We start from the raw sequence: 16,478 nt of genomic DNA, 5'->3' as shown, positions 1-16,478 counted from the left end.
ATATCTCCAGTGCCTCCCAGCACAGGACAGGGCACACAGTAGATGCTTGTGGAATACTTGTTGTTCGTGTTATCCTGAGTGGGCAGGGCTGTGGCAGGGCAGGGATGGAGAAGCGTGTGCCTGGCCTGGAAACAAGCTGCCCTCATCCGATGCCTCTCTCTTTGTCTTTTTGACCAGGAATGTTGAAAACCCCCAGCCCCAGCCGAGACCCCGGTGAATTTCCCCGTCTCCCTGACCCCAATGTCGTCTTTCCCCCAACCCCGAGGCGATGGAACACACAGCAGAACTCGACCTTGGAGAGACCCAAGACCCTGGAGTTTCTGCCTCGGCCCCGGCCCTCTGCCAACCGGCAGCGGCTGGACCCTTGGTGGTTTGTGTCCCCCAGCCATGCCCGCAGCACCTCCCCGGCTAACAGCTCCAGCACAGAGACCCCCAGCAACCTGGACTCCTGCTTGGCCAGCAGCAGCAGCACTGTGGAGGAGCGGCCTGGACTGCCAGCCTTGCTCCCATTCCAAGCAGGGCCGCTGCCCCCTGCCGAGCGGACGCTGCTGGACCTGGATGCAGAGGGCCAGAGTCAGGATAGTACTGTGCCACTGTGTCGAGCTGAACTGAACACACACAGGCCTGCCTCTTATGAGATCCAGCAAGAATTCTGGTCTTAGTGTGAAAAGCGTCAGGGGTGGGCTGGGGGGAGCAGGAAGAGATAGGGGAGCTGGCTGGCACAGCCCTTTCTCAGAGTTGGACCCCCTGGGATCCAGTCTACTTCTTGCACTGAAAATGCACTTTGAAGACGGAAGGGATGGAGGCAGGGCCACTTCAGAGGGTCTCCGGCCCTGCAGACCCATGTCCGCTAGAGGAGCTGTGCCTCTCAGCTCTGGCTGTGTGGGGGAGGGAGGGGTGCATGCACATCCCCCGTCCTCCACAGTCTTCCTCGCCTTCAGGGTGACCCTGCAGCGTCACTCAGCCAAACTGTCTGCTGCTCCCTCCCCTCATCCTCCTGTGTATGCCCAGAGCCAGTCCCAGGGCCCCTCAGCCCTGAGTGCAGCCTTCCCAAACACACCAGTATTGGATGTTCTGTGATTGGTTTCGTTCTTCTGCCACGTTCACACCCGTGAATCAGAGTCTTGTTTGATGCGAGATATGAGTTTTTCTGTGTCCTAAGCCCTTACACGCCAGCTGGAGGACTGAAGGCAAGGTGCCCCAGCGTGGGGCGTGGGAGTTGGTGGACCCCGTACGACCTGCCTGCACTTCTTAGCCGCCCTGCTTATTTATTGGAGCCTACCAGTGAGTGGTAGGGGGGTGGGAGTTAGGGAAAATACAGTTGAGCTGCAGTCAAGAGGGTAACAGAGTCTGTCTGTCCTTGTTCCTTCTGGAAAAACTCAAAGGAGGGAAGAAAGCAGCACCTGTTGACGGCACCCATCTCCCACCTGGGGCCCAGATGTGGTCAGACCAGTTCTGATACAAACATATGCTCATCCCACGATTAAGTTTCTTGGGATGCCAGAGACAAAGTTCCTCTCTCTGTCCCTTTTGTTGTCTGATCTTCATGGGTTCTTTCCTCCCCTTGATCTGTCCTCCAGTCCCTGGAAATAGTGGACTTCGGGTTATGTAATTGGTTGGTAGACATCTCTGTCAGGGGTGGGGGGTCCCAGACCCTGGGATTGGAACTGGGTGGGGGTGTTCCTCAGCCAGGTCATCCATGCTGTAATCCCTTGAAATAAAACGGAGCCGTAAGTAATACCTTCCATAAATGGATGTAGTGAGGCGATGATGTCTATAAGGGGCTTTGTGAGCCACCAACGCACAGTAACCTTCAAGTCCCAACCTGGAGCCTGACCACAGCCTCTGGTCTCTGCGCCCAGGTAGCCCCTTAATGTTAGGCTCTGGACTGCGAGCTGGGTAGAAAGGACAAGAGTGGCCAACCCTGACCTTTCTGGAATTTGTTCCCTTGACTTGAATGTTGAGCTGCTTCTGGAGCTTTCTCATGCGTATCTTGACTATTCTGCCCACTCTGAGACCTCCTGTGTCAAGTGTGAACAGTTGCCTTTGTGGGGAGATAACTACTTGATTGAGAGTAGAGTCCTTAGGTCCCGCTCCTCCCCCCTCAAGACTAAATGTTGCTCCAATGTTTTCTCGTGGAATGTTCCTTGGGAGATACTAGAGGCCAACCTGCTCTCGCTGCCTGAGTGCCAGAATGGGGAGAGCAGGAGGCAGGTCCAAGTGGTAAATACGGTCACTGCTCTCTCTCTCTCTCTCTCTCTTCCTCTCTCTCTCTCTGTGACTATGATAGACGTCCTGCCTTGGCAATTGTAAGGGGTGAGCTTGGTTTTCAAACCATTCCTTGCTTTATGAGCCCAATTGGCACTTTGGTTCAGGGCCCACCTGCTCTTTGGTGGAGAGTCGCTATCGGTTTTGTGACCCATATCTTGTGACCCATTTTGTGTCCCAGGGTCTGCTGTTGCATCTCACCCCTCTCCCTCTGTTTGTTCAGTGAAGCCCACATGTAAGAAAGACATCATTTGGATCCTGTCAGCAGTTCAGCCGGCCAAGTGATCCCTCTTCGTCCTTGGTGGGGAGAGGGGGACACAGGCGGTCGTTCTGCGGCCTTCCCCTGCACGGTCCATCACCCCAGTCGCTAAGCCACTAACACATCTGTAAACATTAAACAGCCCTCTGGTGGGGTACCGCTTATAGCTGAATCCAAACCATGCCGGCTCTGGGCAGTGCGCTGTGGTATGAGAGGCAGGGGTTTTTCCTGCTCATTTTGTACTTGTCATTGTGTTAGGTTGTAGCCATCTTTCTTGGAAGTGGTAGTGTACTGGTGTAGCATAAACTGAATGGCAGCTACTTGCCTTTGAGTGACAGCTTGAACCCAGTTCTTACTCCTCCATCCAGGGGGAGACGGGAAGGCCGGGTCTCTGCTAAGGGAAGAATTGGACCTGCCAGAGCAGCAGAGTTATTCGGAAAACTCTTCGGTGAGTTCCCACGCAGGTGGAGGAGTTACCGTCTCTCTCTGATGGGCCCCCGCCCACCACACTCTCCCTGTGGGGCAAGACTGGGATAAGGATCCTGTATAGTAACAGGTTTGAGCTGCTTTCCGTCCACTCAGGTTCCCTTGGTCATGGTCAGGATCAGGCCTTGAACCTGGGGCTCAGGCCTCTGCAGTGGCAAGAGTGGCCTCCCTTTTCCCTGTTCTTCACTTTCCTCTGAGACTTCCTTGCTCTTGGCAGGTGCTTGCTACGTGGGAGATGGTGATAGGAGACAGATCCTGCCCTCTGCCCCTTCTCCTTGGATCTGTGGGCTCTTTCCTCTGATGCTGAACAGGATTATCCTTTGTTTACAGCCTTGGGTGTCCAGATCACTTCCGGGGCTGAATAGATGTCCCAGATATCTTGTATGTTACTTCTAAGAGGCTTTGATGGGTGCTCTTAACTTTGCATCCTTCAGTATCCCAAGGGTCTGGTAGTGGTGGTGGTGATCGTGATATGGTGGTGATGATATCTTACATTCTCATGACTTGGAATAACGCTAACCCTTCCTCCCGGCCTCTACAAAATTACATCATTTTCCTTCTACATTAGATGTCCTTGCTGACAGAGAAGGGGAAATGCTTAAAGACAAAGATCCAGGTGAAGAGAAATTAAAAAGCTGCTTGGACTGATGGCTGAGTCGGGCACCAGGCTGTGAGACCTGAGCGAGTTGGCTCTGCTCCCTGTTCTGCTTTTGCTGTCTGACCTCGGGCTTGTCTCTTCGCCCGTCTCAGATTCCCTTCCTGTAAAAGCTGCTTCCCTCACAAGGGCACCAAGAGTAAGTGTCAGCAGGTCGCTGAGGCTTGCGGCTGCGGCTCCGGCTCCAGCAGGCGTGACTAGGACAAACTGCCCAAGCTGACAGTGTGATTCTCACCCCCTTTGTTTCTAGAGGACTCACCTGCTGTGTCTTCGTTTGCCTTCTAGAAAAGGAGTGATTGGGAGTTGGCTTGGCATGATTCATAGGGACTGTGGTCAGGCATGTGCTCTTCTGCATGTATGTAGCACCTGATGTTTACGAGCAGCCTTCCAAATCCCCCCACTTGTCAGGCGGTCATCCCCGTCCTACAGAGCAGCAAGTGGTTGGAGCAGCACCAGAACGACAGTTTGGGGTCCCTGATTTCTTGGAGGCATTCCCAGAGTCTTATTTCTCTACAGACTGGAATCCACCCAGTTCCTGGAAGAATCTTTGGGAAGGGATCTGCTGGCCCTTGGGATATGGGTCATGGTATGGACGTCCTCACAAAGCCCTTATCCCTCAGGCCACGCTTGCTCAGGGACATGGTGAGACACCCCAAGGGCAGTTAGGCCTGACCTTGTCAACACTCTTGCTCTACAATCCCCATGGTGGGACCTCAGCCGCTCATCCCCGACAAGGAGGGAGACACCTCCTGAGTAAAAGCGAACTCTTCAAGCTCACTTTTAACAAAACACAGAGCAGCGGGTACTGAAACTGGGTGGCTGTGAATGGTGTGCGTCAGGGGTGAGGTGTCCGTGTGGCAGGCCCCTCTGAATGCAGCACCTGACCTTTTCCTTTCATTAAGCCTGTGCCTTTGACTCAGGAATGTGCTGATCTGAGCTGCCCACATACTAGCCGTGTGACGTTGCAAATGTCTCTCCCTGTCTGTGGACCTCAGCCCAACCGTGAACTGAGGACGCTGCTCCCTTCCCTACAAGAAGCATGAAGTCCTTCTAACTTTAAAATGTGTGGGCCTGGAGCTCCTGGGCCAGCCTTGTCTTGCTAGATCACTTCTCTCTGTGGAGGAAAATCATGTATATGTGTGGGGTGGGGCAAGGGGTTGTAGGTAGAAACCACTAGGAAAAAAGCAGTTTCACATGGTTCAACCTACTAGACCACGGGCCTCTCCTCAGCTTCAGGCCTGAGAAGGGTTTCCTGTTCAGCCAGTTTTGTAGGAACACATTCCCAGATGCACCCGTCTCCCTTCAGACAAACCATTGTTTCCTTAGATCAGGAATTCAAATTAATAAGGATCCACCTCAGAAAGGAAAACCCACTGCGGCTTCTGGGGGGTTCTCAGCCCCTGCTTTTTCCTGGCCTGGCTGCCTGCGCACTCCCCACCTCAGGCGCCGGAGTTGAACGGGCAGGAGGCAGAAGCTGGAGTCCTGGCCGATTTAGGCTAATTAACAGGGCTTAGGTGCCCCATTAACCTGACCCAGCCCTGGGCTTCCGGTTGGCTGTGCAGGCCAGGTGAGCATCTTCTAGACCTCTCAGACTGTTGACTGAGTATTTTCCATTTGTCTGGATGAGACACTGACTATCCCCACCCTCTCCTTTGTCCATGTCCAGCGTTGGGCCCTGGAAGCACCCTGGCCTCGCTGGGCTTCTGAGGGAGCCCTGGCATTCGTTCTTCCAAAGGTTGGGCTCGCGTCCTTAACGTAGAGCTGGTAGGACTGGTCCTTCCTGATTCTTGCTGTCTGCGGTTCCCTGCACCCCTGTCGCAGCCTTGCTTCGGGCCTTCAGTTCCCAGCTGCAGCTAGAAGCAGAGAAGGGCCCAGAGCCAGGTTTTTTTCCATGCCTCTCGAGGTTTCAGAAACACCCACCTTTCTCCTGATTGGTCTGACCCACCCTCCCTACAGACACCCACAACCTAGTTTTAACTAGATCGATTGGCAGGCAGGGACCTGACAACTAGATGGGCGTCTCAGGACGGGACACTGGAAACAATTCCAGAGGCCAGATGGGTTTTCCCGAGGAGCCCACGGGAGTGCCAGCCCCGCCTCGACGTTGTTGCTTGTCTGCACTTACTGGAGGGCAAGACCTCGCTGCAGAAGTAATGTGTTGCTCGTGTTCCCGAACTTCACACTCAGATACCTGCGTTGACAGATCCTGACTCTAGAATTTCAAATTCTAATATTGTGTTCAAAGTGGATGCTTTCATTAATTTTCATTTTTTAGAATACTGCATTGAAGTATGATTCCTCTTGATGACTGTGTCTCTTTGGTGCCCCCTTCAATTTGTCATCTGAGGCGAGCCCTTCACCCACCTCACCCTAGCCTGGGTCCTGCCTCCCACCTGGCTCTGGGCTGGTGCACAGGCAGAATTGGGGAGCAGGTCTTAGGTGTTTTGTCTGATTGCTCTTGCCCACAAGTCCCAAGTGAGGGGTCATTTTCTCGGAGTGTTTGCATTTAAACAGGAATGTGTCAGTTTACAACAGTGAAGCACCTCAGGACCGTTTTCACCTTTGGACCTGTAATTGGGGTGACTTTTCCTTGAAGTTCTCTAGCTTCCTTTCAGCCTCCTTGAAGCCACTTAGAGGAGTGTGTGCGTGGTTTAGGGTTAGGGTGAGAAGTAAGTGACCGTATTAGAGAGGACCATTTTGTTCTCATCTTAAGCTTCTTTGGGACATCTCTGAACTCCCGGAGGTGTGCGTCCATTGTGCCCGTCCTCCCTCCCAGGTTGCAGAGAGGACTGCAGTGGCTGGGGGCTGTTCCACGCACTGTGCCTGGCCCTGCACCTGGCCCTGCGGGTCTCCGTGCTCTCAGCCATCATGTCCCTTTCACTGCCATCACCCTGGTCTCATCTTTGTTCCTCTTGTCCTTCATCTCTGCTTCCAGCCCCGGGGGCCATGCTGGCTGTGGCTCTTCGTCGCTGTCAGAGTGAGGCACGGGTTTATCTGGACCTGGGTGTGTGGACTAGTGAGAAATTGTAAGAAACCATTCCATTTCCTCTGTGTGGAAGGTGCTGTCCTAGAGGGGCAGAGGTTTGTTATTGTTAATAATAATAATAACCCTAGAGGCTTATTATAGTTATTAATTTCTACTATTTTGATTCAACAACAATCCTGGGAGGGAACATATGACCCCCATCTGAAATGTGGAAGCCGAGGCTCAGATAATGAGAAAACATGCCCAAGGCCACACAGCTGGGAAGCAACATTACTGATCTGCTTGGCCCCGAGCTCTTATTTTCCTCTGAGCACATTGGGGGTCACTGTTTAGAAGCCCCAGGATAAAATCAGCCTGGCCTGGGCCCACCTAAGCTCACAGATGGCTCTTTGTCCAAGAAGCAGCGTGTTCCGTGGCTAACCCACCTGTCCTCGTCACTGGATTTACCCGGCACACTAGCAACTCCCCACACTTGGCCGACGTCCTCCCTGCTCCCGGCTGCTTTCTCTGCCACCGTTTCCGTGACTGTTCAGGGATTGGTTCCACACAGGGACTGAACATATCAGTTCCGCAGCTCCTCTCCCAGCTCCCCCGAAAGCCCTTGGGCCCTGCTCCTCCGTGTCCAGCCGCAGCGGCCTCGTTACTACTCCGCCTCAGCTGCCACCCACATCCCTCCAAGTCTTTTGAATTTGGAAGCCTTATTGCAGCTCCTTGGGAACTTGAAGTCAGGCTTTTGCCTTTTTGTTGTGTTGAAGACCCATGTGCCCTTTGTACCCAGTTGTCGCAAAGAAGGGAGTTGCTGCGCTCGCCAACTTTCTCCTCGTCACCCATCCACACATGCTCACGTGCTCACACAAAAATTTAGTCTATGATAAAAAAGGGGTTGGAGATGCGTTTTATCTAGTTCACAAAAAAAGCTTTCTTGGGGGTTTTCCTGTCTGTTCGAGCCGTTGAGTCTCGGGAACACGGAAGTTCACACACGTGTTCATTCTGTTCTGTAATCAGCCCCCACGTTTCATCCCTCGGTCTTTCCTGCTCCAGTGTCCTGTCCACGTGTCCTTGAATTCCCATTTTGCTTTGGGATATAAGTTATTGTAGTTTGTCAACAATATTTAAAAATAGAAGTCCTGAAGGAGAGTTTTCAGGTTCTTTGGCTTTTTCTTTTCCGAGGTACTGTAAACTGTTGGCGAGGGACGCCAAGCAGGCTTGGTCCGATGGCTAAACCTCTTCTCGTGTTACAGTGTGACGCTGGTCCCAGCCTGGTCTCGCCACCAGAGCACACACAAACTTGAATAAAACCGTTACAACAATGACTTCCGGTCCACTGCAGTGCTTTATAAACTTGTCCTTTCCCCTCTTTTCTTTTTAATTAAATTAGATGTCCAAGGACCTGGCTGTTTCTGGGGAATTTCTTTATGTAGGAAAAAAATAACCAGAGAGAGGGGTATGGTGCAGAGCAGAGGTGGGAGAGGAGCCTCGGAAGGCCCCAGCACCCTCACCGGGATCACGGTGGCCTCCTGCAGCTGAACGACACCCGTCCAGAGGCCCCAGTCTCTTTGCCCAGCTGGCTTTGGCACACCTCATGGGCTCTGGCTTCAGAGCCCCTGACGAACGTGTGTTGTCTCCTGCTCTCTGTCATTTTCCACCCGGACATTGCTGGTGACATTGCGAAGGGGGGTGAGAATGCAAACACAGATGGAGTTTTATCCTTGTAGACCAGGCTTGTTGGCTGTGGGTCACGGATTCCTTGTGCTCTTGACACTCCTAATGGCACTTGTTAGCTGTGTGACCTGGGGCAAGACACTTCACTTCTCTGGGCCACTTCTACAGCAGGCTGATCATAATACAGTGTTGTGCCCTTACCTTGAACGGTTGTGTGTTGGGTGGGGGTGAGGGTAAAAGCAGATGGGAAGAATCTGGTTTGGGGCCATTCTGTGCCTCTTTAGTGCCCTATTTCATCATTTAGGTGCAGGTGGGAAAACGGCTTTTGTTCTTCTGTATCGACACTGTCATGCCCTAATGCCCTGACCTTTCATTTCCCTCTGTGCTTGTCCTCTGCAACCCCCGGGGAGGGGTGACAGTGAGGTGGGGTTCTCTGCCGGATGCTTAGATTGTGAACAGAAAGGTGACATATTGCTGAATTTCAAGGTAGGTTTGTCCAGGGCCCACATGTGCTTTTTGAGGAAGATTGGGTGATGGTGATAGATTGGCCAAACTCCTTGCTGAGAAAGATGAAAGGTGCCCTGTGCTGTGCGCATGTCCCGTATATAAGTTGTTCCAAGTTTCTGGGGAGCAGTGTGGTCACGTGGCATTAGCTTTATAACACGGGCCCAGAAATTCCATTCACTCGTGAAAACCAGATACAGTGTGCTAGGACCTGACCTACATTATCCCATTTGCAACATCTTAACATTCTTTTTTTAAGACTTTATTCATTTATCTTTAGAGGGGAAGAGAAGGAGAGAGGGAGAGAAATATCGATGTATGGTTGCCTCTCATGTGTCCCCTGCTGGGAACTGGCCTGCAACCCAGGCATGTGCCCTGACTGGCAATCAAACCACGATCCTTTGGTTCACAGGCCCACGCTCAATACACTGAGCTGCACCAGCCAGGGCTATAACATCTTAACATTCTTAAGAGTAGATCTCATTAGTATTTCTGTTTCGTATGGAAGAAAATGAGGCTAAGAGTGGAGTGACATGCCCAGGGCCACACTGTCACATAGTGAAGCTGGGACTTGTCTGATTGTAGCACGTGCGCTTGCATCGTCTAAATGAGTCAGACACGGACAAAGACGCATTTACAGGTCATCCCAGCGTTGTTTACAGGAGGGCTCAAGTGAGTACAGGTGACCCCAACAAGATTTTTGGGGGCTTCCTCCACCTTCTTCTTTACTCCACCAAGAATCTGGTCAATTAGAGCATGAAGTCTCTTTACAAGTTAGAAACCGTGATACACCAGTGATTTTCCACCAGTGATCTTCCACCAGTGTGCCACAGTACAGCGGCAAGAGGCACAACGGTGAGCCGAGAGGATTTCTAAAACATGAAGTACCTGACAGTCTCGTCAGGGGCACTGACCTCTTTTCCCTGAGATCATCGAATTAAAAAAAAAGACAATAGCCACCACAACTATAGCCATCCAGCATGGATGAATCAAAATTATGCCTATTTTTCCATCAGGTAGGCAAAAAAGTATATCTTTTGGCGTGCTGCAGCATTTTAGTAATTAGTTTCTGTGGGCCCTGAGATGGACAAGGTTGAGAATGGCGGGCCTAAATGCCTAGCTCCAGCGGCTGCGTACACTCTGTTTCTTTGCAGGGCATGTGTTGTGTTCTAGGGCCAGGTGCCAGCTGGACCCTGGAGAGTCGCCGCTGGTTCAGATGGAGCCCGGTTCTCGGAGACCCCGTGGTGTGATGGGAGAGATGGAAACATAAGGAAATTCGTTTAACATAAGGTGGTCAGTGCCGTGGTGGTGCCAGGCGAGCACCGCGGCCTGGTGTGGCCTGAACTGGAGATCCGCAGGCTTCGTGGAGGGCGCACCACCTGGCCTGAGTCCCACAGGACTGAGAGGGGCGCATGGGCCCTCAGAGCAAGCAGCACGCTCTGTCTCTCTTTTGGAAGTGACTACAGTGATCCCTCACCTATCACGGGACTTATGTTCCAGAGACCCCCCGTGGTAGGTGAAAATCCTCGAAGTGGCAGCGTTACATTTATTTTATTGTTTATACATATTTAAGGCTTTATAAACCCTTCCCACACTCCTATAAACCTTTCCCACTCTCTTATTAACCTTTCCCACACTCTTATAAACACTTCATATGCTCTCAAACACTTTCTACACTCTTAAACCTACGTAATTCTCCCAACATATAAAATTCTGTGTGGGTGCTCACCAGCAAAGTCTGCAGTTGTCCCTCACTGTATCCAGGTTCACTTATTGCGGCTTCACTGTATCACAGGCTTTAAAAACCCATGATACAGCGAAGCTGCAGTAAGTGAACCACGATATAGCGAGGGACAACTGTACTTGTGGTACCTCGGGCTAGGTTCCTGTTTCTGACTTTGTGATGTGACCGTATATGGTGTTATGTAGCCAAAAACATTAGATGATTCGAGAATAATTACGGAAATAGGGAAATGTTCTTAAGTTAAAAGGTGGGATAACAAAAACTTGAAAAATAATGCTATTCTAATTATATAGAGAAAATATATTTCCTTTTCTTTCCAATTTTGAAAAATATACATTTGCCCTGGCTGAGTGGTTCGGTTGGTTGGAGCATCATCACGATGCACCAAGGTTGTGGGTTCAATTCCCAGTCAGGCCACATACCAGGGTCAAGCAATTGAATGCATAAATAAGTAGAACAACAAATTGCTCGCTCTCTCTCTCTCTCTCCCTCTCTCCCTTCCTCTCCATCTCCTTCTCTCTCTCTCAAAATCAATGAAAAAAATACGTAAATACACTTGACAGGCATAAAGAAGAAGAGAGTAATTGTTATTGTTATGGAATAGTATTATGGATGATCTAAATTTTTTTGCTTTTGGAATTTTCAAGCCTTTATAAAGAATACCCATATGTTACTTTTACCTTTGACAAAACAAAGGTGAATGCAGTCATTTGGGGTTACTTCCCAATGATACCAGGTTCCTCTGCAGATATTCCAGCAGCCCAGGCCACTGATTCTGAGGGTGCCCCTGCCCCGGGCAGTATAGAAAGAGACTGCTGAAGCCCTGCTCTTAGGGGGCAGCACTGGGGCCTGGTCCAGGTCCAGCTTCCAGTCCTACTGGAATCTCTCCCTTCCTCCCGGCAGATAGATGCTGCTGGAATGGTGAGTCACCTGCAGAATGCAAGCAGAAACTAGTGAGGGCACAGGAGCAGAGAAGTTCTACGAGAGGAAGTACCGAGCAGGTCTCCTAGAGGGCACACACACACACACACACACACACACACTCCTCTGAGCTGGGCTGGGACTACGCAGGCACACCACACCCTGTTTGCTTCACTGTGGAATGTGCTCCATGTAGGCCAGGACTGCTGTGCTAATCCTCCGAGCCCTCCGGTCCCCACCCAACCTAGTCCAACCAGCTCAGGTTGGAGAGTGTGTTTTGGTTCACAGAAGTGGGGTGGTGGCCAAGGGTGGGCCTCTGCTGCTCTGCCCCGCCCCTTCTCTCAGACACTGGTCACGCTGCAGCGGCCCAATCAGGAGGGCCTCGCGTGCAGGCTCAGTGGCAGGCCCTGGAGACTTCTTTGTGATAAGGGGGAAAAAGGAGGGTTGAGGTAGATTAGCCCTTCATGGAACACAGGTCTGTTCCTGTTATGCCAGTGTCTGAAGGAAAAGACCTGCTTCCTTTAGCCTGGCCTCAAGGGCCCATTGTGCTCAGGTCCCTTCCCCAGCTCCTGCCACAGTTTCCCTGCCCTTCCCTCCCATAAGACTGCACACTTACTTCCCAGCTTCCTGTAAGCCTCGATCTTTCTGGAACAGAGGCCTCCTGCTTCAGAGACTTTTTTTTTTTTTATGAACAGACACTCTGCTACCTACCCAGGTTCCTAAACTGACTCTAACCCGATTAAGGGGTTGGCAGATTAAGTGGTTGGTTGAATTGGGGTAGGAGGAGGCAAAGGAGAAGTAGGCAGAGGAAAGAGGGAAAGGGAAGAGAGGCAGAGAGACTCGGGTTCTGCCCTCTGGAGGGTCACAGGGGCCCTGGTGAGGTGAACCTCCCCGGGAGGCACGGGAGCAGTTGATCGTGCACAGAGGCACCCCTGCAAATACTGGCTGGGGAAGGCTGGCTGGTCAGACGCACAGACTCCCATCGTGTCCGTGCTTTACCCAACCTGAAGAGAAAAGAATCATCCCTCTGATAAATACTTCTGGAGGGCCTGCTCGGGTCCGGGATGCATACACATCTCGGGCAAATTCCACTTCTTTCATGGCTGGGCAGGTCAGTGAGTGATGCCTTGTTCTAACAGTGAGGTGGGGTGGGGGACAGTGGCGAATGGAGAGGCATGCCCCATCCAGAGGCAAGTGCTTAAAAATGCGTAAAAATGTGATAAGGCATAAATCACCCCCTCCCTCATTTAAAAATGCTGGAGAGCGATCAAGACAGAAAATGACTACTGCCTTTTTGAAGTTTACCATCTAGTGGGGAGAATCAGGTAAGGCAACAGTCAAAGGAGGCACCAGAAACTATATGTGTGCATGTATGTAGCTACATCTGTAACCGGCAGGTGACTGACTTGTGGGCATTACAGCACCATTTATATCTACAAATTGGTAGAAAGGGGGAAGGAGAGGGAGAGGGGGAGAGAGAGAGAGAGAAGAAAGGCATCCAAGTTTAGACCGGAAAGATGAGGAAGACAGAAACCATCACAGGGTGTTAATGGTTGTAGGGATTCCAAGCATTACAAGCAGCCCATATAAAGGGGATTTTTATCCTCTGCCAGATTGCTTATCTCGCATTCCTCACCTCACAGGATGCTTTGTTCCTGAACAATTTTCTTTATCTTAAGTGCTAGGGTTAGGTGATAACCGGGAGAGAAATAGACAAGATGGATTCTAGCCTGGGTGGGAGGTGGAGCAGGTGCTTGGCTGGGTTCCACCCCTGCGGTTTCATGGGCCCTGGGCTGAGAGAGGCAACGTGTCTGTCAGGAGACTTTCCGTGGGGAATGAGGAGAGGGTACCGAGCAATGGAAACGAACCTGTGGGGTGAGGGTTTAGGAGATGGGCTCTGGGTATAGGGATCTTTTTCTTTGACCCTCACCTCTGAGCAAATGATATTAATGACAATATTAACAGTCCCTCCTGCCTTCCTGTGGCAGCCACATTTGGAGGTTTGTCTTGGTAGGACGATGGTTTTCAAAGTGTGGTCCATAAACCCCTAGGGGTCTGTGAGGTTGAAACTCTATTTTTCCAATAGTATTAGCTAGTTGTTTGCTGGTTCACTGCGTTGGTATCTGCCCCAGGGGGACGAGAAAGCAATGGTGGGTAAAACTCCTGGTACCTTGGCACAAGTCACGGCAGTGACAGCAACCTGGACAGTGCCCCTTGTATTCACCAGCACCACACACTCGCAGTAACACACGGAGTCACGAGCACATCTTTGTAACAGTCTGTGCGATGCGATGTGAAGTTCGCATAAGGCACTTTTGCTGCTTAGGTTAGTGTGAGGGTTGTCGTGAGGAAAAGCACAGATGTGACTGAGTTCCTGGCCAAATTAGCTGCTGCTTTTCATAGTTCATCATTTTCACTCGAGACAACGATCGTCAGACAAGCTGGGCTTATTCGGGCTTGTGTACTTGGCAGATGTTTTCTTGAAAATAAATAAACTAAGACTGTTACTTCAAGAAAATCAGCTGACAGTATTTGTTCCCAAGGATCAAATTTGAGCTTTCCAGTGAAAATTAGGATTTTGGAAAATGTGAGTCTCTCAGGAGCTTGACAGCTTTTCAGTTCTTTTTTGGTTGTTTTTTTTTTTTATATAAGATTGGTAGTGTTATTAATGAACATGATTTTTTGATGTCATATAATGAAATGTGACAACACTTGGAAAATTTGTATAATTCAGTGAACCGGTATTTTCCATATGACAGCGAATGAAGTTACAAAATCATGCATTCAAAAATCCATCAGTTTGCCGTGGCTGGTGTAGCTCAGTGGATTGAGTACGGGCCTGCGAACCAAAGAATCTGGTTCGATTCCCAGTCAGGGCCCATGCCTGGGTCGTAGGCCAGTCCCCAGCAGGGGATGCACGAGAGGCAACCATACATTGATATTTCTCTCCTTCTCTCCTTCCCTTCCCCTCTAAGGATAAATAAATTTAAAAATCCATCAATTTAAAGTCCCACATAGGACAATCAATTTCAATGTTGGTAGTACAAAAAGTTCATGACTGTGATTTCAGATTCCACATTCCAACTAACCTTTAAGAAACTGTAACTTGCTGAGTTTTGGTATAGTATGAAAGCAGAAAGCCTGTGATTATCCGAAAAGGCTATTAATACTCCTCTATTTCCCAACTGCATAAGTAAGTGTGTGAGGCCACATCTCCTTCACATGTTTCAACCAAGAACAAGATGTTGAAACAGATTGAGTGCAGAAACAGAGATGGGAATTTCTCTGTCTTTTATTAAAACAGATATTAGAGAGATGCGCAAAAATCTAAAATAATGACACTTTTTTCATATATATTTTTCGTTTTAGAATGTATAGTTATTTTTCATTAAAATGCTTGTTAAACATTTAATGGGCTTATTATTATTATTATTACCATTAAATGAACTACTATTTTTTAAATTCCTGAGTTTTATTTTTGAATAGGATTGATAAATACAATAGATTAAATATGCACCCTTACACAGCCTGTAAATGTGTTTTTGTTCTTGTTTACACACTCATATGTTCCACCAGGTTAGAGACCAAGTACATCTTATTGTCATGTTCAGCTTTGTTGTCTCAGCACTTGTCACTTAGTAGATCGTTAATAAATACTCGTGGAAGTAAGAAGGGCAGGAAGTTGGAAGAAGTGAAGGAGAAAAGGCAGAAGAAAATATTGAAGACTCCCTTTGAGAGGATTTGAATCACCACCAGATGGCGCTGGTGAGAATAAAAAGTGGATGGTGGGGGTGTGGTATCTAGAGACAGAATAAAGGTAGAATTTGCTGTAGTGAGTTTTGTGGTATGAGATTTCCTAACAGCAATGCTATTTGTAGACTCCTTTGGAGAAAAATGATAGGCCCAGGGTTTAATCAATTGGGTTTTCACAATCTAAATTAGATAGGCAGATTCATGCCGAATATAATGTTGGACTTTTTCCCCTCCTTCCTCTAACAAAAGCCAAGCACATTCCTTGGAGAAGCTCCCTGCAGCCTCGGCAACTAAGCAGATTACACTGAAAGAGCTCAGTCTTTTCCATTTTGTGTTGCTAATAAGATAACATTAATCTCTGAGGTTTAGGAGGGAAATTTAGGCAGATTTATTCCGGTAAACGAGTGCATTGTAGAAACCTCACAGCCAGCAGCTCACTCCCACAGGTCCCTGGAAGCCCCAACTGGGGGAGGAGGAAGCTGGCGCAGAGTTATTGGATGGGGGTGGAGCAGGGGTTACCTTCCAGAGAGCTGGCTACTTACAGGATGACAGAACAGTGTCAATGTCTGGGCTTTGTGTGAGGATCTAAAAATGGGTGTTGGGAACACTGGGAGCCCAAGCTTATTTTTTCTTCAAGGGTGTTCTGCAATAGCTGACAAAGGAGAGTAGTCTTTTCCAGAAGTGAAATTTTTACTGGCAATGCTTTTTTGAAGGGTCAGCAATAAAAGGAGCTAGATCCTTAAAAGGTGGGGGTGAGGCAGCCGTCTCTCTGAATAGATTTAGGAGGTGCTAGAGAAGTGGGTGTAATGAGGCTGGGGCTCGTGCGTGTTCCTCTCTGATAGTTATTCACTCATTCACTCATTCACACACATTGTCGGAGCCTGCGGTCTGTGTGCTAGGCGCTGTGTAGGGGCCGGGTCTGCCCTGGGGACTGAAGTGGGCCTGCTTCAACTCTCAGGGGGACTTGTTCGAAGAAAGCAGTCTATACTGAAGAAGTCCAGACATCTTCAGGCCACCCCCTTTCCATCGACTTTTAAAAATGTTTCAAAGTCCACTGAGCTTATTCTCTAGTAAAACTGCCAGTGCAACTGGCCAAGTTGAAGGGCAAATTTTCCACATGAAGATGAAAGTAGGAATGATACCACTAGAGGCTCAAAAGAGTGGGCAGGGATGCTGTTTGCCCTTGACAGCCCTTTCTCCTTCCCTGTTTCCCTTCCTTCCTGCTCTTCTTATTTCCACG

The 16,478-nt window shown here is 49.7% G+C and overlaps 1 protein-coding gene across 3 annotated transcripts in view; it reads left to right on the top strand.

The window, feature by feature from the left end:
- The window catches only part of MAP3K9 (mitogen-activated protein kinase kinase kinase 9), a 75,339-nt gene extending 67,372 nt beyond the window's left edge, over positions 1-7,967 (top strand). For all 3 annotated transcript variants that reach the window (XM_037127387.2, XM_037127381.2, XM_053673358.1), the window contains one exon: positions 178-7,967. In XM_037127387.2, coding sequence (XP_036983282.2) covers positions 178-662 — 485 coding nt within the window. In that variant the 3' untranslated portion in view covers positions 663-7,967. The remainder of the gene's footprint in view (positions 1-177) is intronic.
- Positions 7,968-16,478: the final 8,511 nt, after the last annotated feature.

Source organism: Artibeus jamaicensis, unplaced genomic scaffold (genome assembly GCF_021234435.1).
Source record: "Artibeus jamaicensis isolate MK-2021 breed Jamaican fruit bat unplaced genomic scaffold, CSHL_Jam_final contig_851, whole genome shotgun sequence".
In the NCBI taxonomy this organism is placed as follows: domain Eukaryota; kingdom Metazoa; phylum Chordata; class Mammalia; order Chiroptera; family Phyllostomidae; genus Artibeus; species Artibeus jamaicensis.
The sequence above is the reverse complement of the archived record's forward strand: the minus strand, read 5'-3'. Positions and strand labels throughout refer to the sequence as shown.